Genomic DNA, 16,681 nt, shown 5'->3' with positions numbered 1-16,681 from the left:
AGGGGTCATCTTCTAGTCATGACCAACTGGCATACCAAGTTTGAAGTTCCTGAATCTTAGCGTTCTCCAGTTATTGAGCGGAAACGAAGTGCAACATACAGAGGCACAGGCAAAAAAATGTCTACCCAGAAGGGGGAGACATGAAAATAGTAAGAAAGAATGAAAACCTGAATATATTATAAGCCACTGTACTTTATAAAATAAAAGAAACAAAACACAGTTTGCATAATGTACATTTTATTTTATTGTTAACATTTCGATATACAAAACGGCCATATCTTAATGTTCCAAGTCCCTATAGCCTAGTGTATTTCGGTATATAAATATACATGAACATGGTTGAACAAGAAATATACAAAAACATACCAGCGTACATGGATTCAAATGGTTGACATTATGAACAAATATTTATAAATATTCATAGACTTAATTCCTGTGCTTTTAAATAGAAACTCTTGGTTTATGAAAACTCATCGAAAAAAAATTTAGTTGTATTATTACATCATTTTTTTAAATAAACTATGAAATTAATTACCATTAAAGGGAATTAACTCAGTGATATGTTTATATGGCATAAAACAAATAAATATATACAAAACATGAATATGTATAGCAGAAATCTATAATAAAATATGATATGTTTGCATAAAATGATTTTAAAAGGTGAAAAAGCCAAGATATACAAAAATGCATAATATCACTTTTAAGGCATATTAATGTAAACTGCAGAAAAAAATATGTTAACAAAATGAATTAATTTGATTATCCATTCCTTAGGTTTAACATTCATAACATCCAATTTGTACACAAATAGTTTAGATAGTGATCACTGGGTCAATTTGAAAATGGTGGAGTTGAAACATGCAAAAATTGACCAAGTAATTTCAATTTCAAATCTGTTCCTCAAAATTATCAATAACAATATGGTGACAAAACATCAGATCTCAGTTTTTAATATTTATGTTCGAAAATAAAAGTTTTGTGGTTAAAATTTTTAGCTAAACCTTATGTAAATGTGTTTGTTTTTTCGGCATAAAACATCAATTTTTCGAACTTTAATATGAGAACTGCCATCTGATCCTTTGTCAGCAGTATTATATCACTGGTCCTCAGACATTAATGCAAAAATGGTCTCATTCTAAGACAAAATATTAAAAAGTTATCGAAATGGTCCATCTGTGAGAATGCAGCTTTAATGACACCAAGAGATCAAATAAGTGTCAAATCAGTGTTTTAACCGAAGTCATATTTTTTTTGAAAAAATGACTATTATTACATTTTATTTTATAGTTTGATTAATTCTGGGTACAATTACAGTGAACTTTACTCCAAATCAATGTTTTCTAACTTCCATCTCAAAATCCCATAATGAGACACAAACTTAAGAAACACAACCATGAGACATTTCTAAGTCCAAAAACTCGCTACAAAACTGAAGGGACAACAGTATAATTAAGATCTGTAAATAAATAAAGCTTAACACAACCAGTAGAGACATTATGAGCCTGTTGAAACAATGATGGAATGTCGAGTCTAATCTATGGCAGTTTTCGTTCATGTTGAAATCTTCATGAAAGACAAAATGCAATGGAATGTTTAAGTCAGAAAAAATCTATAATTTTGAATCATAACATCAAGGTTATCAGACAAAAACAAGCAATAAAGCGAATGAAAACCTTTTCTTCAGTTAAACAGAGCTGAATTGATTAACCGTTATTAATGCTTATATATACATTTTATGGGCCTTTCTAATGATAATCATAAGCTTATTGACTCTTGAAACATATGTACCAAGTTTGTATTTCAATATCTTGAACGCTTTTTGAGTTATGGTCAAAGTGAACGTTATTGGACAATGACAACAAGTAAAAATCTTCTTCCATAAATTAATATACAGTCAAACCCCATTGGCTGGAACTTGCCAATGGCTTGAAATTCCCGTTGGCTCGAACTGTATGACAGATTTCATTGTACTGAAGGTAAACATTCCCACTTGGCTTGAATTTTCCGAGGCTCTGGGTGTCCCTGGCCAGTCCCTGGGAGTTCAAGCCAACAAGGTTCGACAGTGAGTTAATTTTTGTTCATTTTCTTGCATTGCTCCAACACCTTCAGAGTATTGTATGATAATATGAACAATATCCTGCATGTGGCGTAAACATGTTTTACCAAAGTACTTGATGTATGTTTTAGAAAACACACACAATAAAAATGAAAAGCATCTAATGAAGGATCTTCTGCATACATAAGATTCTAGATACACTGGCCATAGTTTCTATGAATACAATACAATTATCTTCCATAATTCCATAACACTATTGTGTCAATGAAATATTAAATTTTATTGTGGTCAGACACCTGGAGCGGTATGCAATATACGACTTAAGTAAAACTTAAGTAAATCTTACGGTCATACATCATAGACGTCATTCACACTAGTGGTCAGTTTTAATAACAAGTAATCCGATTAGCTACATCGTTCTTAAATCCAATTAAGATCAATATTGATACACACCTTAGATTGAACTTAAGTTTAAGATTAGAAACTAAGTGTTTTGATTGGCCTGTTTATTTAGCTGACCAAAAGGCTGAATTGAATCACTGAGGCATGTCTAAGGATAAGGATAAGATTTATATTGAATACAGCCCCAGACCATTAAAGTAATTCATTATACAAATATTTCTAGTTTTATACTCTTTGATAAAGTAAATAATCAAAAATAAGAATTTCTGACAAAATCTTAGTTTAGGAAAAACATTCTGAACAAAACTTAGTTTAAGCAAAAAACATTCCTGAACTTAAATATGTTCAGAAAATATTCCTGGTCTAGAAAAACATTAAAGAATACAAATTTTTTAACTGAATCAATGTTTAGGAAAACATTCCTGAACATATTATTTTAAAAATATATTCAGGAAAACACTGAACACTTAATGATGTAATACCAGTTTTACGGTATCCATTACCATTCCAGTTTGTGAAATTCACTAAGCAAGCACCATGGTTAACTTTAAAGCTTGTCTTGTATGATGGCTTGAACTTTGCCACTTTTTGAATTCCCATCTTGTTTCTGAATGGACCAAAACATGACAGTTTCAGCCAATAAGAATCAGCTGTACTTGCTGTTATACAATATCGCTGTTTGGCTGCCACATTCTTGAACCACCACTTCAACCTCCAATTAAGACACTGTCTGTACTGTAGATAAAACCATGCACTTTGCAAGCTTATTATCACTATACTTTAGGTTTTGGAGTTGTTGGTAATCTCCTAGATCCATTTGACATTGTGGGTGTTGTTCGTCCACTTGCTGTAGGGGTAGCTCTACCCCCGGCAGTGGGTGTCTGTCTACCAGACCGAGGAGCTTTGGGCGTAGATGATGCCCGAGGTGTCCCGGATGACCTTGGAGGTGTTGGGGTCGTTGATCGACCAAATGCTGTAGTCGGGGTTGGCGTGGTTGAACGACCGAAGGGTTGCCGTGGAGACATATATCGGGGTGTGGGGGTTCCCGAATTAGACGGGGTGCGTGGTTTCGTCGGTGTCGTGATGTTTGAAGATGAACTACTAAGACGCTTTGACCGCGTAAGACTACCAGAGGAACCTGGAGAGAAATTAAAATTGAGGTAAAATCAGAGATTATACAATCATAACAAAAAAAAATAAGATAAAGTCGAACGTTTTTGTAGGAGTATAAATAAATATCTATTATCAATATCAAACATTTTTTGCCAATAGATTTTGCGAATTTTGTTCAGAGAAAGAGCACAAGTTAATGGATCAGAAAAATAAAAAATAAATTATTGCATCAAATAAAAAAAAATTCAAATAAAGACAGCATTTCTGAATGCAATTACATTCTATCTGGAACTAACAAACATTTTCAATGGCAGTGAAATATAGACTTTTATTTTTTTTTAAAGGAAATTAGTTACATCCATGCTTCAGGACCTCCAGGGAAGGAATATGTACGCATTACAAAATATTAATTACATTTCTATAAAATAATAATAAACTTTTTAGTCTAATACAAGAACATTCTGTATATTATCAAGCTATATTCTTCTATCTATAAGCAAAATAAAATTTGATCATGAAAACTAGCTACTAACTTGATGAGTGATAACAATACGAGTTTGTATTCAGAGGATTTAAATTTGATAAAACAAAATCATATAATTCAACCACACTCAGTTGTTAAATATGTTAGACACAACACACAACACAATTGGACAAACTTAGAGAGTAAAAATAGTGTAATGCAGATTTCCTTATGGTCAAGTAGGATGGTGTTTATATTTATTCAAAAGAAATGGAGTTGTTGATTATGGAGTTGATGAATGTGGAGTTGTTGAATATGGAGTTGTTGAATATGGAATTGTTGAATATGGAATTGTTGAATATGGAGTTGTTGAATATGGAGTTGTTGAATATGGAATTGTTGAATATGGAGTTGTTGAATATGGAGTTGTTGAATATGGAATTGTTGAATATGGAGTTGTTGATTATGGAGTTGTTGAATATGTAGTTGTTGAATATGGAGTTGTTGATTATGGAGTTGTTGAATATGGAGTTGTTGATTATGGAGTTGTTGAATATGGAGTTGTTGAATATGGAATTGTTGATTATGTAGTTGTTGAATATGGAGTTGTTGAATATGGAATTGTTGAATATGGAATTGTTGATTATGGAGTTGTTGAATATGGAGTTGTTGAATATGGAGTTGTTAAATATGGAGTTGTTGAATATGGAATTGTTGAATATGGAGTTGTTGATTATGGAGTTGTTGAATATGTAGTTGTTGAATATGGAGTTGTTGATTATGTAGTTGTTGATTATGGAGTTGTTGAATATGGAGTTGTTGAATATGGAGTTGTTGAATATGGAATTGTTGAATATGGAATTGTTGATTATGGAGTTGTTGAATATGGAGTTGTTGAATATGGAGTTGTTGATTATGGAGTTGTTGAATATGTAGTTGTTGAATATGGAGTTGTTGATTATGGAGTTGTTGAATATGGAGTTGTTGAATATGGAGTTGTTGATTATGGAGTTGTTGAATATGGAGTTGTTGTCCATTCAGATAGTCAGGTAGTGAACTGTAGAGTTCTTATTTATTTTAAAGAAACGGAGTTGATAAATTTTGATCTCAGAATTGTCGGGGTAGAAAAAACAAGTTTTTATTAAAAAGAAAGTGAGTTTTTGAAATAGGGAAAAAACGAGAGCATTAATATAATTTTTTGGAAAACACACACTTTTTCTTTACATATGAAACTTAATATTTACATTTTTATACATCAAATACCTTCAATATATTATGGACAAACATTGAATGGACGTTTTATTATCCTTAAATATTGTCACCAAGTCAGGGAATACTTCGCCAAGATGGTATCTATAAACATTCCTGTGCTACTTTTTTTTTTTAAATCTGTCAAAAATTTATCTCCAGCCACTTCATCTACCAAAGTCAGTGTGTTTTCAGGAAGAGTTACCACCAGGGCTTAAAAGAAAATCAACAATTAGCCAGTTTGGACCATTTTGGACAATGAATTCAACTTTTTTTCAAACCATCTAAAACTTTTCCCCGTCAACGATTCCTCTCAAACATTTGACCTACCAAAGTCAGGGTGTTTTCTCAACGAGTTCACAAAGTTAGATTTAGAGTTGCCAGAGAGGTTAACCATGGACGAGGTCATCTGTTTACTCCTCCGCAGTGAAGAATCTCCGGAACTTCCCGCTACAATGAAACACGGTGATTGTGCAATGGTAACTCGTAAATATGGTGAACTGCATATGATACCGTATATGTCCTAACTGATGAGTCCGAATAACCCTTATGGACACTCAACGAGGATATCAAAGAATAAATGCAACATTCGACTTTTCGCCATTCAGCAGCCCTCTAATTCACAGTGGTCTTATTAGAACATTGTATCATATTCCATTTGTTTACAACAAACCTGCTGACATCATTAATATAAACAATTGCCCTGTTGTACAACATTTAGGTTACACAACACCAATATTAGAACAAATACGTAGTTGACATTTTTTTTTAAATTAACAGGTGCCTGATGCATCTTTTAAGACTTATACGGTATAAAACATGTGATGTTGCAACTGAGCTCTAGCGATTTATCTCTGAGTAGAAAGATGGTTAGTAGCAGTGAAATTTAACAAATGACTGATGAATTGCATTTTTATACTATCGATATTATAATATTTTTGTGATAAGGCAGTATTGTTTTCTAAATCCGATGTTTGTCTAGGAATGACACGAACTGATATGATTTGAATTATGATATAGTTTGTGAAAGTTATAGGAAGCCATAAGCAAGAAATAATAATATTCCATCGTTTTCATTTTAACAATAAAATATAAAACATATTTCAATTGCATGCTTTATAATTTCATGCAAATATCCATCATTAAATCAGATTATGAAGCACACATGCCTTGTAATGTAAAATAAATCATTCCAAGTGAAAATAAAAAATCTCAAAAGATGCCAAAAAAACAACTGTCTTTATAATAGCAAACGAAGAAAATCAACAATTTCAACAATGAAAATTGGAAGGTGACTATGTTGTTTATAGACATGTTCACATGATATGGTCTATATCGATATTTATATAATGGCTATATTGACAACATGAATATGTACCGAATGTCCAATAGTCAAGGCTTGGATGGTTATTACTTATCCAAGATTGTAAAAGGTAGCGGACTGGGTAGAAATAAAGACACAATTAGCTGTGTATTTCTTGGCAATTTGCTAACACATGTTATAAAACTTAAGCCTAAGAAAGACCTGGCAGGCAAAATGTATATCGGAGCAGATTCTGGAACTGTATCCTTAACACGAACCATTGATGTTAGAACAACAATACATATTTTTATTCAGGTTAATAAGCAAAATTGTCAAGCTACAAAGTTTATTAATATATCAATTTTAGTTCTTAATAATGTTATAAATGACATGTTATAAAACCAAATGAGAAAATATCCCGCAGCCAAAATGTTAGAGATTAATATATCAACTATGTGAAGATGAAACCATGTGATAATTGTTATGACGCACCAATAATTCTTTGAAAGTATTAAAACGATATTTTTCTGTCGGAACTGAAAACTCTAAAAGTTGTAAAAATTCCATGTTATCAGATTTTAAACAGAAGCATATATTGTATTCTTTATAAATGGCTTCTGAAATAATAAAATCAGAATCTGTCAAGCGATCATTTTTGCAAAGACATTGGTGTATGTACTAAGTAATTTTCAATGGCCGAAAGATTATGAATATTCCAATTCAATTGTCTTAAGTTTTGACCTGCATTCAAAGAATTATCAATGTCATAACAATGAGATCAATTATTCATGGTCTACTAGACTGGCTAATTCTAGCTTTATAACTATCTGCTTGGTTCAAGTGTTGAAACTCTGTCATCCGATATGGACATTATATAATTGGACAAACCAATATAGAAAATGTCAATTCTTCCAAGAATGAACCATGTTTTTATATAAAACCAGAGACCTCTTTGAAGGTACATGTAACTTTTGCAAGAGGCAGGCTTTTTTATTCATCTTTTTAAATAACAAATGAATGTACTTAAGTTTAATTCTATTGAGTGCATGTCCATATCGGAGTCAACCTTAGGCAAACAGGCAAAATGCTCCTAAAAACTGCTTATAAATCTGAAAAATCACTGCAATAAACTCTTATACACAGGTCTCATAAAAAATAATTTCTGACTACATTCTCTTGCTTCCCACAAACCTGATGAAACCGACGAAGCGTAACCATGATCGCTGGGGCGAGACTTATACCCATAAGTCCCGCTCCCGGAGCGTGACCGGAAAGTTGAGTTTCCGTTAGGGGATGTGGGGGTTTCCGCCCCGCCAAGTGTCTTCCTGAGATCAAAATTTGTTCTTCCTCTTGCTGTATAAAACAAAAGTTAGACAACCAAGGTTATGTTAGCAGATTTTAGTAATCTCCCTTTGTTTTAAATCTGCCACCAAATCATTTCCAGCTTTCATTTTAGATGCAAATAATTCTTTGGAAGTTACAAATATGTTTGTAAGTGGGTTTTTTGTCAGTAATGAGAACTTTAAGTCAAACCTTGAATTTCCTAGGCAACATATTTGCATCTTTGGAATATTTTAAACTCTGTTAATTAGTTTTAGTATCCATTTCCTTATTTCTTTATTTACAGCTCAAGAAGTCTAATAAAAAACTCAAATAACAAAATCAAGCAACAGTTATACTGTAATTTATCATTCTCTAACTAAGGTTGCAAATGAAAAATTATAAAACAAAACAGCCCATATCCGAAAAATGCAACACATCTTCAACAATTAGGTGCATAATGTAAGGAGTTATGTGCTAAATTTTAGTGCAGCAGGTCAAATCAATGTAAGTTAGCTCCCTTGCCAAAACTAACAAGTGATGCTCTTCTTCCCCATTGACATACTTACAATTGCTACCATTATAAAAGCTCTCTGAGAAACTATCATTGAATGCCTTCAAATTGTTTACACGTTTTTCGGACCCTAAAAGAAATTCATTCACTTGAGGTTGCTGAATTTTCTGTTTGCATGTCATTTATAATATTTGTTGTTATATCAAGGAAATATTTCAAATTAAGTACCAGTACGTAAGTTTAGTTTAAACTTGTATATTTTACAACAATTGTGCAGTTATTGCAACATTATATTCATCACTCTTGTTGCCACGATATTAGGCCAGATTGTGGTCTTGTGTTTTGGGGTAACTGGAGTACCCGGAGGAAACGTACTTGTCCGGCATGGTGACCACAAACCCAACTCACATGCGCCCAGATCAGGAATCGAACCCGGGTAGCCTTGGTGAGAAGCGAGTACCACATGAAGTATGTTTGCTTTATAAAGTAGATGGATTCATAGGAAATGCCATTGTAATTGAAAGTCACTCAAAATCTAAAATCAGCCATACATACCTCGACAAGGGTCGTTATTTTCTAGAAACTCTTCTAACGTGATCCAACCCCCACCCACTCGCACCATCACAGTCGAGTTTAAGAATCGTACAAGCCGTATAGCGCTCTTCTCTCCAAACTAAAATGCACAACATACATTTTGATTTCTCTTATTTATCATCTCTATGCCTACATAACCACAGTATCATCTTTCAATATGACCATATCAACATCTCTAACCGTTCATAAACATGATACCATCTTCTTTATGTTCTAATTTAGTGTCAAACTGTACCAAAAGACAAATGAATTCATTGTTTTTGGCAGCAAATGTGTCATGTGATCAAAATTATTTTACATTTGTTGCCATTTAATATACAGATTTATGAAACTCATCACAGAAAACTTATAAAGCTCTTCAAAAGGTTTGCAATATAAATTTTCCTTAAAGATTCTTTATTCAGCAAGTAACTTGCCATTTTATACACAATTTTATGAAACTTGTCATAGAAAAGTTGAATTGAGCAATTAAGTTTATAAACATATGTTTAAACAATAAAGCAAGTCCCAACATACCCTATATTTCCCTTCATCCACCATCTCCACCCTGAGGGGGCTACGACAGGAACACAGAGCCACCTCTCGGTCAATTTCATCATGTATTAACTCTGTGTCTGACATCATTTTGTTACTGCCCTTAATTCTCTCTTTTTGCTGTAAATAGATTAAGAAAATAGTTACATAACATTAGCTATAATGTAAATAAAGCACACAGTTTTTAAATGCTTCAAACTAAGCTATGGAACTTTTGAACATTTAGGCTGTTTTTGTTATCAAACAATAATTTTGTAGTGCACAAAAAATTAGAATCTTCAAGGCCAGTTTAAAAAGTAGTGTTTATAACTGACCAATAATCCTGTCTTTTTTTCAGTTAAAACTATAGATGTCCGCTGTACAACAATTGAGCTGTTTATTTATCGTGTTGTTGGCGATAATTTTAAATTTAGATGGTGACCCCATATGATTTCTGTAAGAATTAAAGCTGCTTTCTCACCGATTAATTTGACTTTACTTTTAATTTTTGTCTCAGTATAATTTGATTTTGGCATCTATGCCATCAATTAAGTGTCATATTAGATAACTCACAGTAGAATAGATCTCAAATGTTTGGATAACTGCTGAAAAACTCTTTTTTCTTAAAGCGTTTCCATATTAACACTTTCAAACATAAATCATCAATTTTCAACGTTAATGTGAAAAACTGTGATCTGCTCTTTTTTCAGCAGTCTTATATCACTGGTATTCAGACATATTTGCAAATATTGGCTCATTTGAAGACAAAGAAAAAATATTAAAAAAATGTCAAAACGGTCAATCTGTGAGAATTCAAGTATCAAGGAGTATTAATTGTTCATTACTATTAAATTACCATATGTAGAAGTTATGACTGCAAATACATTATAGATAAAGTTAACACAGTTTATATTGTTGTTCTACATTAAAATTGAAATTGGATGTGAAAAGGCTTATAATATTGCAATCATTCAAGAGCAGAAAAGTTTGTTTGCAAAAAAAAATTGATATATTTTTTTAAAAATCTTTTTGTACACATGTATACAGGTGTCAACGATTGAAAAAGAAAATATGATAAGATCAAGAATTTAACAAAAGTTGAATTGAAAGTTTCACTTGTAAAAACATTATTATACACTTTGCCTCAACTGAGGAATGAAGCTTTTATTTTCACAAAAGATAGTAGGTATATTACCAGTAATTAGAAAGAGCGATTGTATGAAACATGTGTTGATTTAAGATGGCCAAAAAGTCCTAATAAATCATACTTAAAAAATGTGGGGTCACCAGGCGTCCAAACTCCACATAACTGTTCACTGGAAACCTCAACTTGCTGAATCTAAAATGAATACTTGGGGAAATGGGAATACAAGAAAATTCATGCAAAATTCTGCAACATTTTGCCACTTACATGTCTTTTCTTTTTCATGGCTTCTATAAACTCCTGGTATTCTATAAAGTCCCTGTTTTCTCGTTCAAATATATCGAACACTGCGTTTAACTCTGTCTTGTTGGTTTTGAACCCTGAAAACAGAAAATGGCACAAAGTTAACATAAAGCATTGCTTAGAATTAGCCCAAGCGGTGCCTAATTACGGTTTAAGTTGATTACAAACACTCTCTTAAACTTTATTTTATATATACCAAAAAAAATTGTCAAAACCTTTGAAAGGAGATTTTTTTTTTTTTTAAACCAAAACAAAAAAGCTTATCTTAAATAATAATAGACATTCAATTATTGTAAGGGAGATTATTCTGGAATTGTAATTGGAATACAAACTATCTCCCTTGATATGAGTTATCCCTATTAGTAATTGTTCAAGAACATGTATATTTAAACAGATGTTGCACCAGTGTTACTTGACTCTCAAGGGACCCTATAGTTCTATGTAACATCTTTCTTTTGTTTTGAACAAATCATTAATATACTTCACCAAGCAATTGATACTAATAATTGGATTATGACCGCCGTAGAAAATTATTATCTTTGTTTAACAATCACAATATCATGTATGTTGGTCCTGGGTTATTATATGAGTGACTAGAAAGGTTCTCCATTGGCTATGAATAAATGTATCAGTTGGGGGGGGGGATGTCAATATGTATATAATAATGCCAAATTGGGTCAGGAACATATTTATAATAATGCAGTAATATTATTATATTTCTTTGGTCGAATGAACAAATGCTTTAATAATACTACATCTTGTTATATAACTTTTATCAATGTCTGACAATATTTTTTACCTTAAGTTTTAATTCTACAAACACAATAGAACATCAAATATTAACTAAATTAAATAGAAACAGACGGTCATAGGGAGAGCCTTTTATTTATATAGTAAAGACCGCCATGACGAATGTGTGTCTGATGACACTACACCAAGTCGTATTAAAACTTATTGATCGGAAACGTAAGTGTGACAACAATGTCGGACAAAGTTATACTTGTGTAACAGGGTGAGGAATCACATGACTTCAAAAGGGTTCTCACATGGGTGATGTAAACAATCAAGTAAGTGACATTAATTTCTAAATAATTTTTTTGACAGAAAAGACAAGATATTGGCCAAACTTTCAACTTGACACAATTCTGTACAACATGTAATGCTAAAATTTTGGCCAAGGATTGGATCATTAAAATACAAGCAAATCTAAAATATTTTACACGTGTAGAAGCAAAAAGTAGCATAGTCTTTTACAGGCTAAAAAATATTTTCTAATCTTTGAAGTCACATGATTCCTCGAAGGCGACACAAAAAACCTTTCCAACCTACCTGATTGTAACATTCCATTCACGAACTCGTCACGTGACAAGAATCCATCCCCATCCTTATCCTGGCGACGGAAGAAATCTGTAATCCGCATTTTCTTGGCTTGTATCCACTTTAAATATCTAACCTTCCACAATTCAAAGTCAAAGTTTTTAATGCTTTCCATTTCCATTAACGTGTCCAACGCATCGTCAAGATTTTTCTTTCTGTCGACGGACATTCTCCACACCATTCGCCATCTGTTTTGTAAGGCAATTACGCGCGGGTTGTGTGTGTCAATTTCATTGAGTCTTGAGTGACTGAAAATAAGAGGAATAACTTAGGACTATGTATGATGTATATATGTTCTCTTTAAAAACTAATCCATCTTTATTAAGAATGGTGTTGAAGTTACCGTACATTGCAATTAATCTTAAAATATGAATAAATCCTACATAAATACACACACATACACATATCTGAGAATTTCCAGGCCTTCTTCACCTGTGTTTTTGGCCTGAATATTTTTTTCTTTAACAGTTATTAAAGCTTAAACATCCCCTCCCACCTACCTTTAAGATGCCATTGGCCCTTCGGGGGGACTAGTTACTAAAGCACAAACTACACCCTCCTACCCACCTCTCAAAAGCCTCTGCCCCATCTTGGAAGAAGTTATTAAAGCACGAACCACACCCCCTACCCACCTTCCAAATGCCCGTGGCCCTCCGGGGGACTTGGGTTCATGCTGTAGTATTTTTGTGAGTCTCTCTACATCAGCATTCTTCAAATTGATATCCTCGTGAAACTCTGAATGCTCCTTACACAGGGTCTCCACCACACTCAGGTCATCGGGAATAGGGTCCTTTTCTTTGGTAACCAGTAGCACCTGCAAGAGATATGGTAATAATTAGGGATGGCAACAAGTACCGGAGTACTCGATTGATCGTCAGAGTACCCAGGTACTAATTCACTACTCCCATATTCATACCAAATTTACTACTTGTTGCTATCCCTAGTAATATTTATAACCATAGCAGGATTCTTCTCCCAAATATGTTGTAGCTGCATGCTGTTCATAAAATGCTCCAGAATTTTAAAGGAAATTAAATAAATGAGAAGCTATGGGTGGATTGATAAATTAAGAAATTATTTCCTAATTATCAGAACACAGAAATTTCTAAATACAGCACCTGAAACACTTTAAGCTTACAGAAAAGAATCTTATTAAAATCATACATGAAACAAACCACTATTTTCACCATGAAATCTCAAGTAAATGCCATTTTCTCACCTGTGCTTCTGTGAGCCAAGATAGTAATTCCTCAACCAAGGCAGCGTTGCCCTGAATCCCTCTGAGAGCTTCTTGTAATCGCTGTTCCCTAGATTTGGCCCTCTGTAATAATTGGTCCCATCGCGTCTGTGTGATGGTCAGGTAGTATTTCACGAACCGGATGGCGTTAGGGTGGCAGTTTAGCAGAATTTCTTCCGCAAGCATCTTGATTTTGTCTACGTTGTCTTGGTGACCACGTAGTTCTGCTTGAAATTTCTGTAAAAGCATGAGGCATGTTCATGTTTAAAGTTCTCTCCTTCATCAGCAAATTAAGTACTACTGACAAGGCATACAATATTGAAAGGCAATATCCATCCCTACAGAATACATCTTTCTTGTTTTTTGGAAGAATTTGCCATAAGTGTAAGATATCCAGTATGTAAAGCCAATTTCAGTACAAGTTCAATGCCTCATACTTGGTTTACTTGAAACACTACAATTTGATGTCAAAAAATGCAAATTGTTCACAGTTAGTCAACATACAAAACTCAACAATTATTGAGTTATAGATTTTAGAGTTAATTTGATGTACGTGCAGACACTGGTAACATAAGAACTTAGTTTCAAGTGAGTATGCTTTGAAATGCACATAGTATAAAATACCTCATGGGCTAAAATACCATATGGGCTAAAATACCTCATGGGCTAAAATACCTTATGGGCTAAAATACCTCATGGGCTAAAATACCTCATGGGCTAAAATACCTCAATGACTAAAATACCTCAATGACTAAAATACCTTATGGGCTAAAATACCTCATGGGCTAAAATACCTCATGGGCTAAAATACCTCAATGACTAAAATACCTTATGGGCTAAACACCTCATGGGCTAAAATACCTTATGGGCTAAAATACCTCAATGACTAAAATACCTCATTGGATTAAATGGCTTATATACCTCATGGGCTTAAATGGCTAATATACCTTATGGGCTAAAATACCTCATGGGCTTAAATGGCTAATATACCTCATGGGCTTAAATGGCTAATATACCTTATGGGCTAAAATACCTCATGGGCTTAAATGGCTAATATACCTTATGGGCTAAAATACCTCATGGGCTTAAATGGCTAATATACCTTATGGGCTAAAATACCTCATGGGCTTAAATGGCTAATATACCTCATGGGCTTAAATGGCTAATATACCTCATGGGCTTAAATGGCTAATATACCTCATGGGCTTAAATGGCTTATATACCTCATGGGCTTAAATGGCTTATATACCTCATGGGCTTAAATGGCTTATATACCTCATGGGCTTAAATGGCTAATATACCTTATGGGCTAAAATACCTCATGGGCTTAAATGGCTAATGTACCTTATGGGCTAAAATACCTCATGGGCTTAAATGGCTAATGTACCTTATGGGCTAAAATACCTCATGGGCTTAAATGGCTAATGTACCTTATGGGCTAAAATACCTCATGGGCTTAAATGGCTAATGTACCTTATGGGCTAAAATACCTCATGGGCTTAAATGGCTAATGTACCTCATGGGCTAAAGTACCTCATGGGCTTAAATGGCTAATGTACCTTATGGGCTAAAATACCTCATGGGCTTAAATGGCTAATGTACCTTATGGGCTAAAATACCTCATGGGCTTAAATGGCTAATGTACCTTATGGGCTAAAATACCTCATGGGCTTAAATGGCTAATGTACCTTATGGGCTAAAATACCTCATGGGCTTAAATGGCTAATGTACCTTATGGGCTAAAATACCTCATGGGCTTAAATGGCTAATGTACCTTATGGGCTAAAATACCTCATGGGCTTAAATGGCTAATGTACCTTATGGGCTAAAATACCTCATGGGCTTAAATGGCTAATGTACCTTATGGGCTAAAATACCTCATGGGCTTAAATGGCTAATACACCTCATGGGCTAAAATACCTCATGGGCTTAAATGGCTAATGTACCTTATGGGCTAAAATACCTCATGGGCTTAAATGGCTAATATACCTTATGGGCTAAAATACCTCATGGGCTTAAATGGCTAATATACCTCATGGGCTTAAATGGCTAATATACCTTATGGGCTACAATTGCTAAAATACCTCACATTATTATTAGCTAAATACCTCATGTTTCTCTATAAGCTGTATAATGGCCACCTCATCCTCAGGCAAGGCCTTAAACTTAAGTTCAGCCTCAGCTTGGGGCAGGAATTCCCTCATCACCTGGACAACAGACTGGAACTCTTCAGCCTGGAGGGGGAAAACAAATATCCATTTATAATAAAGATAAGGTCAATGAAACACATAGCACATAATTATATGACCCACTCAAATAACATTTAAAATTAAGAGATGAACAAATATCCCTTATGATAGCATAAAAGTATTATTTTAATGGTGAAATTACCATTCAAGGCCTTTTTACAAATTTTAAATCCAACACGGAAGCTATAATTACTGTATAGCAAAGCATTTTATCTTACACTAGTAACAACCATAAACTCAATATTATTTGAATCATGTCTTATTCTGTTTAATTTTGAAAACAACTGAAAAGTCAGATAATGCATCTAAATAAATATGCACATACAATGCTTTTAAAAACTCACCAGTTGTAGAGATTCTTTAAGTTTGCTTTCCCTGACATCCGCCAGCATGTTAACGGAGTCCCACAGTGTGTTCAGCTCCTCAAGTTGTACTGGGGGCAAGTTTCCAGAAGCCTTCATGGCAGCAACTGTCTGTTCTCTAGCAGATAACTCCTGCTGTAAGGCCTGCAATGGTGTAAGAAATATTGAATTATCTCCCTTAAATCTTCAAATATAATTCAAGAGAATTTCCCTTTACTTTGGACGAACATGGGGATGAAAGGCAGAGGCCTTCATTGTAGGAAGTGTTTGATTTAGGGCAAATGGCTCCTGCTGAAGAACCTGCATGTAGAATGTAAATACTAATTATCTCCCCTAATTTCAGTTATTAATTGTATGAGGTAAATTAGCTCCCTTCGCCTGACACCTTCATGGTAGAAACTGTATGCTTAAGAGCAAATGACTCCTGCTGAAGAACCTGCATGTAGAATGTAAATACTAATTATCTCCCCTAATTTCAGT

General features: G+C 33.7%; 1 protein-coding gene across 5 annotated transcripts in view; it reads right to left on the bottom strand.

The window, feature by feature from the left end:
- Nucleotides 1–220: 220 nt before the first annotated feature.
- The window catches only part of LOC128240406 (microtubule-actin cross-linking factor 1, isoforms 1/2/3/4/5-like), a 101,875-nt gene continuing 85,414 nt past the window's right edge, over nt 221–16,681 (bottom strand). For 3 of the 5 annotated variants that reach the window (XM_052957040.1, XM_052957042.1, XM_052957041.1), the window contains 11 exons: nt 16,184–16,345; nt 15,699–15,824; nt 13,573–13,827; nt 12,986–13,167; nt 12,306–12,601; nt 10,941–11,053; nt 9,533–9,670; nt 8,978–9,095; nt 7,780–7,941; nt 5,616–5,735; nt 221–3,599 (listed from right to left, as the gene is read on the bottom strand). In XM_052957040.1, coding sequence (XP_052813000.1) covers nt 3,235–3,599; nt 5,616–5,735; nt 7,780–7,941; nt 8,978–9,095; nt 9,533–9,670; nt 10,941–11,053; nt 12,306–12,601; nt 12,986–13,167; nt 13,573–13,827; nt 15,699–15,824; nt 16,184–16,345 — 2,037 coding nt within the window. In that variant the 3' untranslated portion in view covers nt 221–3,234. Of the gene's footprint in view, nt 3,600–5,615; nt 5,736–7,779; nt 7,942–8,477; nt 8,553–8,977; nt 9,096–9,532; nt 9,671–10,940; nt 11,054–12,305; nt 12,602–12,985; nt 13,168–13,572; nt 13,828–15,698; nt 15,825–16,183; nt 16,346–16,681 lie in introns of all 5 variants that reach the window. The other 2 variants (XM_052957043.1, XM_052957044.1) reach the window with 2 other exon arrangements.

The sequence above is a fragment of the Mya arenaria genome, chromosome 7 (genome assembly GCF_026914265.1).
Source record: "Mya arenaria isolate MELC-2E11 chromosome 7, ASM2691426v1".
Taxonomy (NCBI): Eukaryota; Metazoa; Mollusca; class Bivalvia; order Myida; family Myidae; genus Mya; species Mya arenaria.
This window is presented reverse-complemented; position numbering and strand designations above follow the sequence as displayed.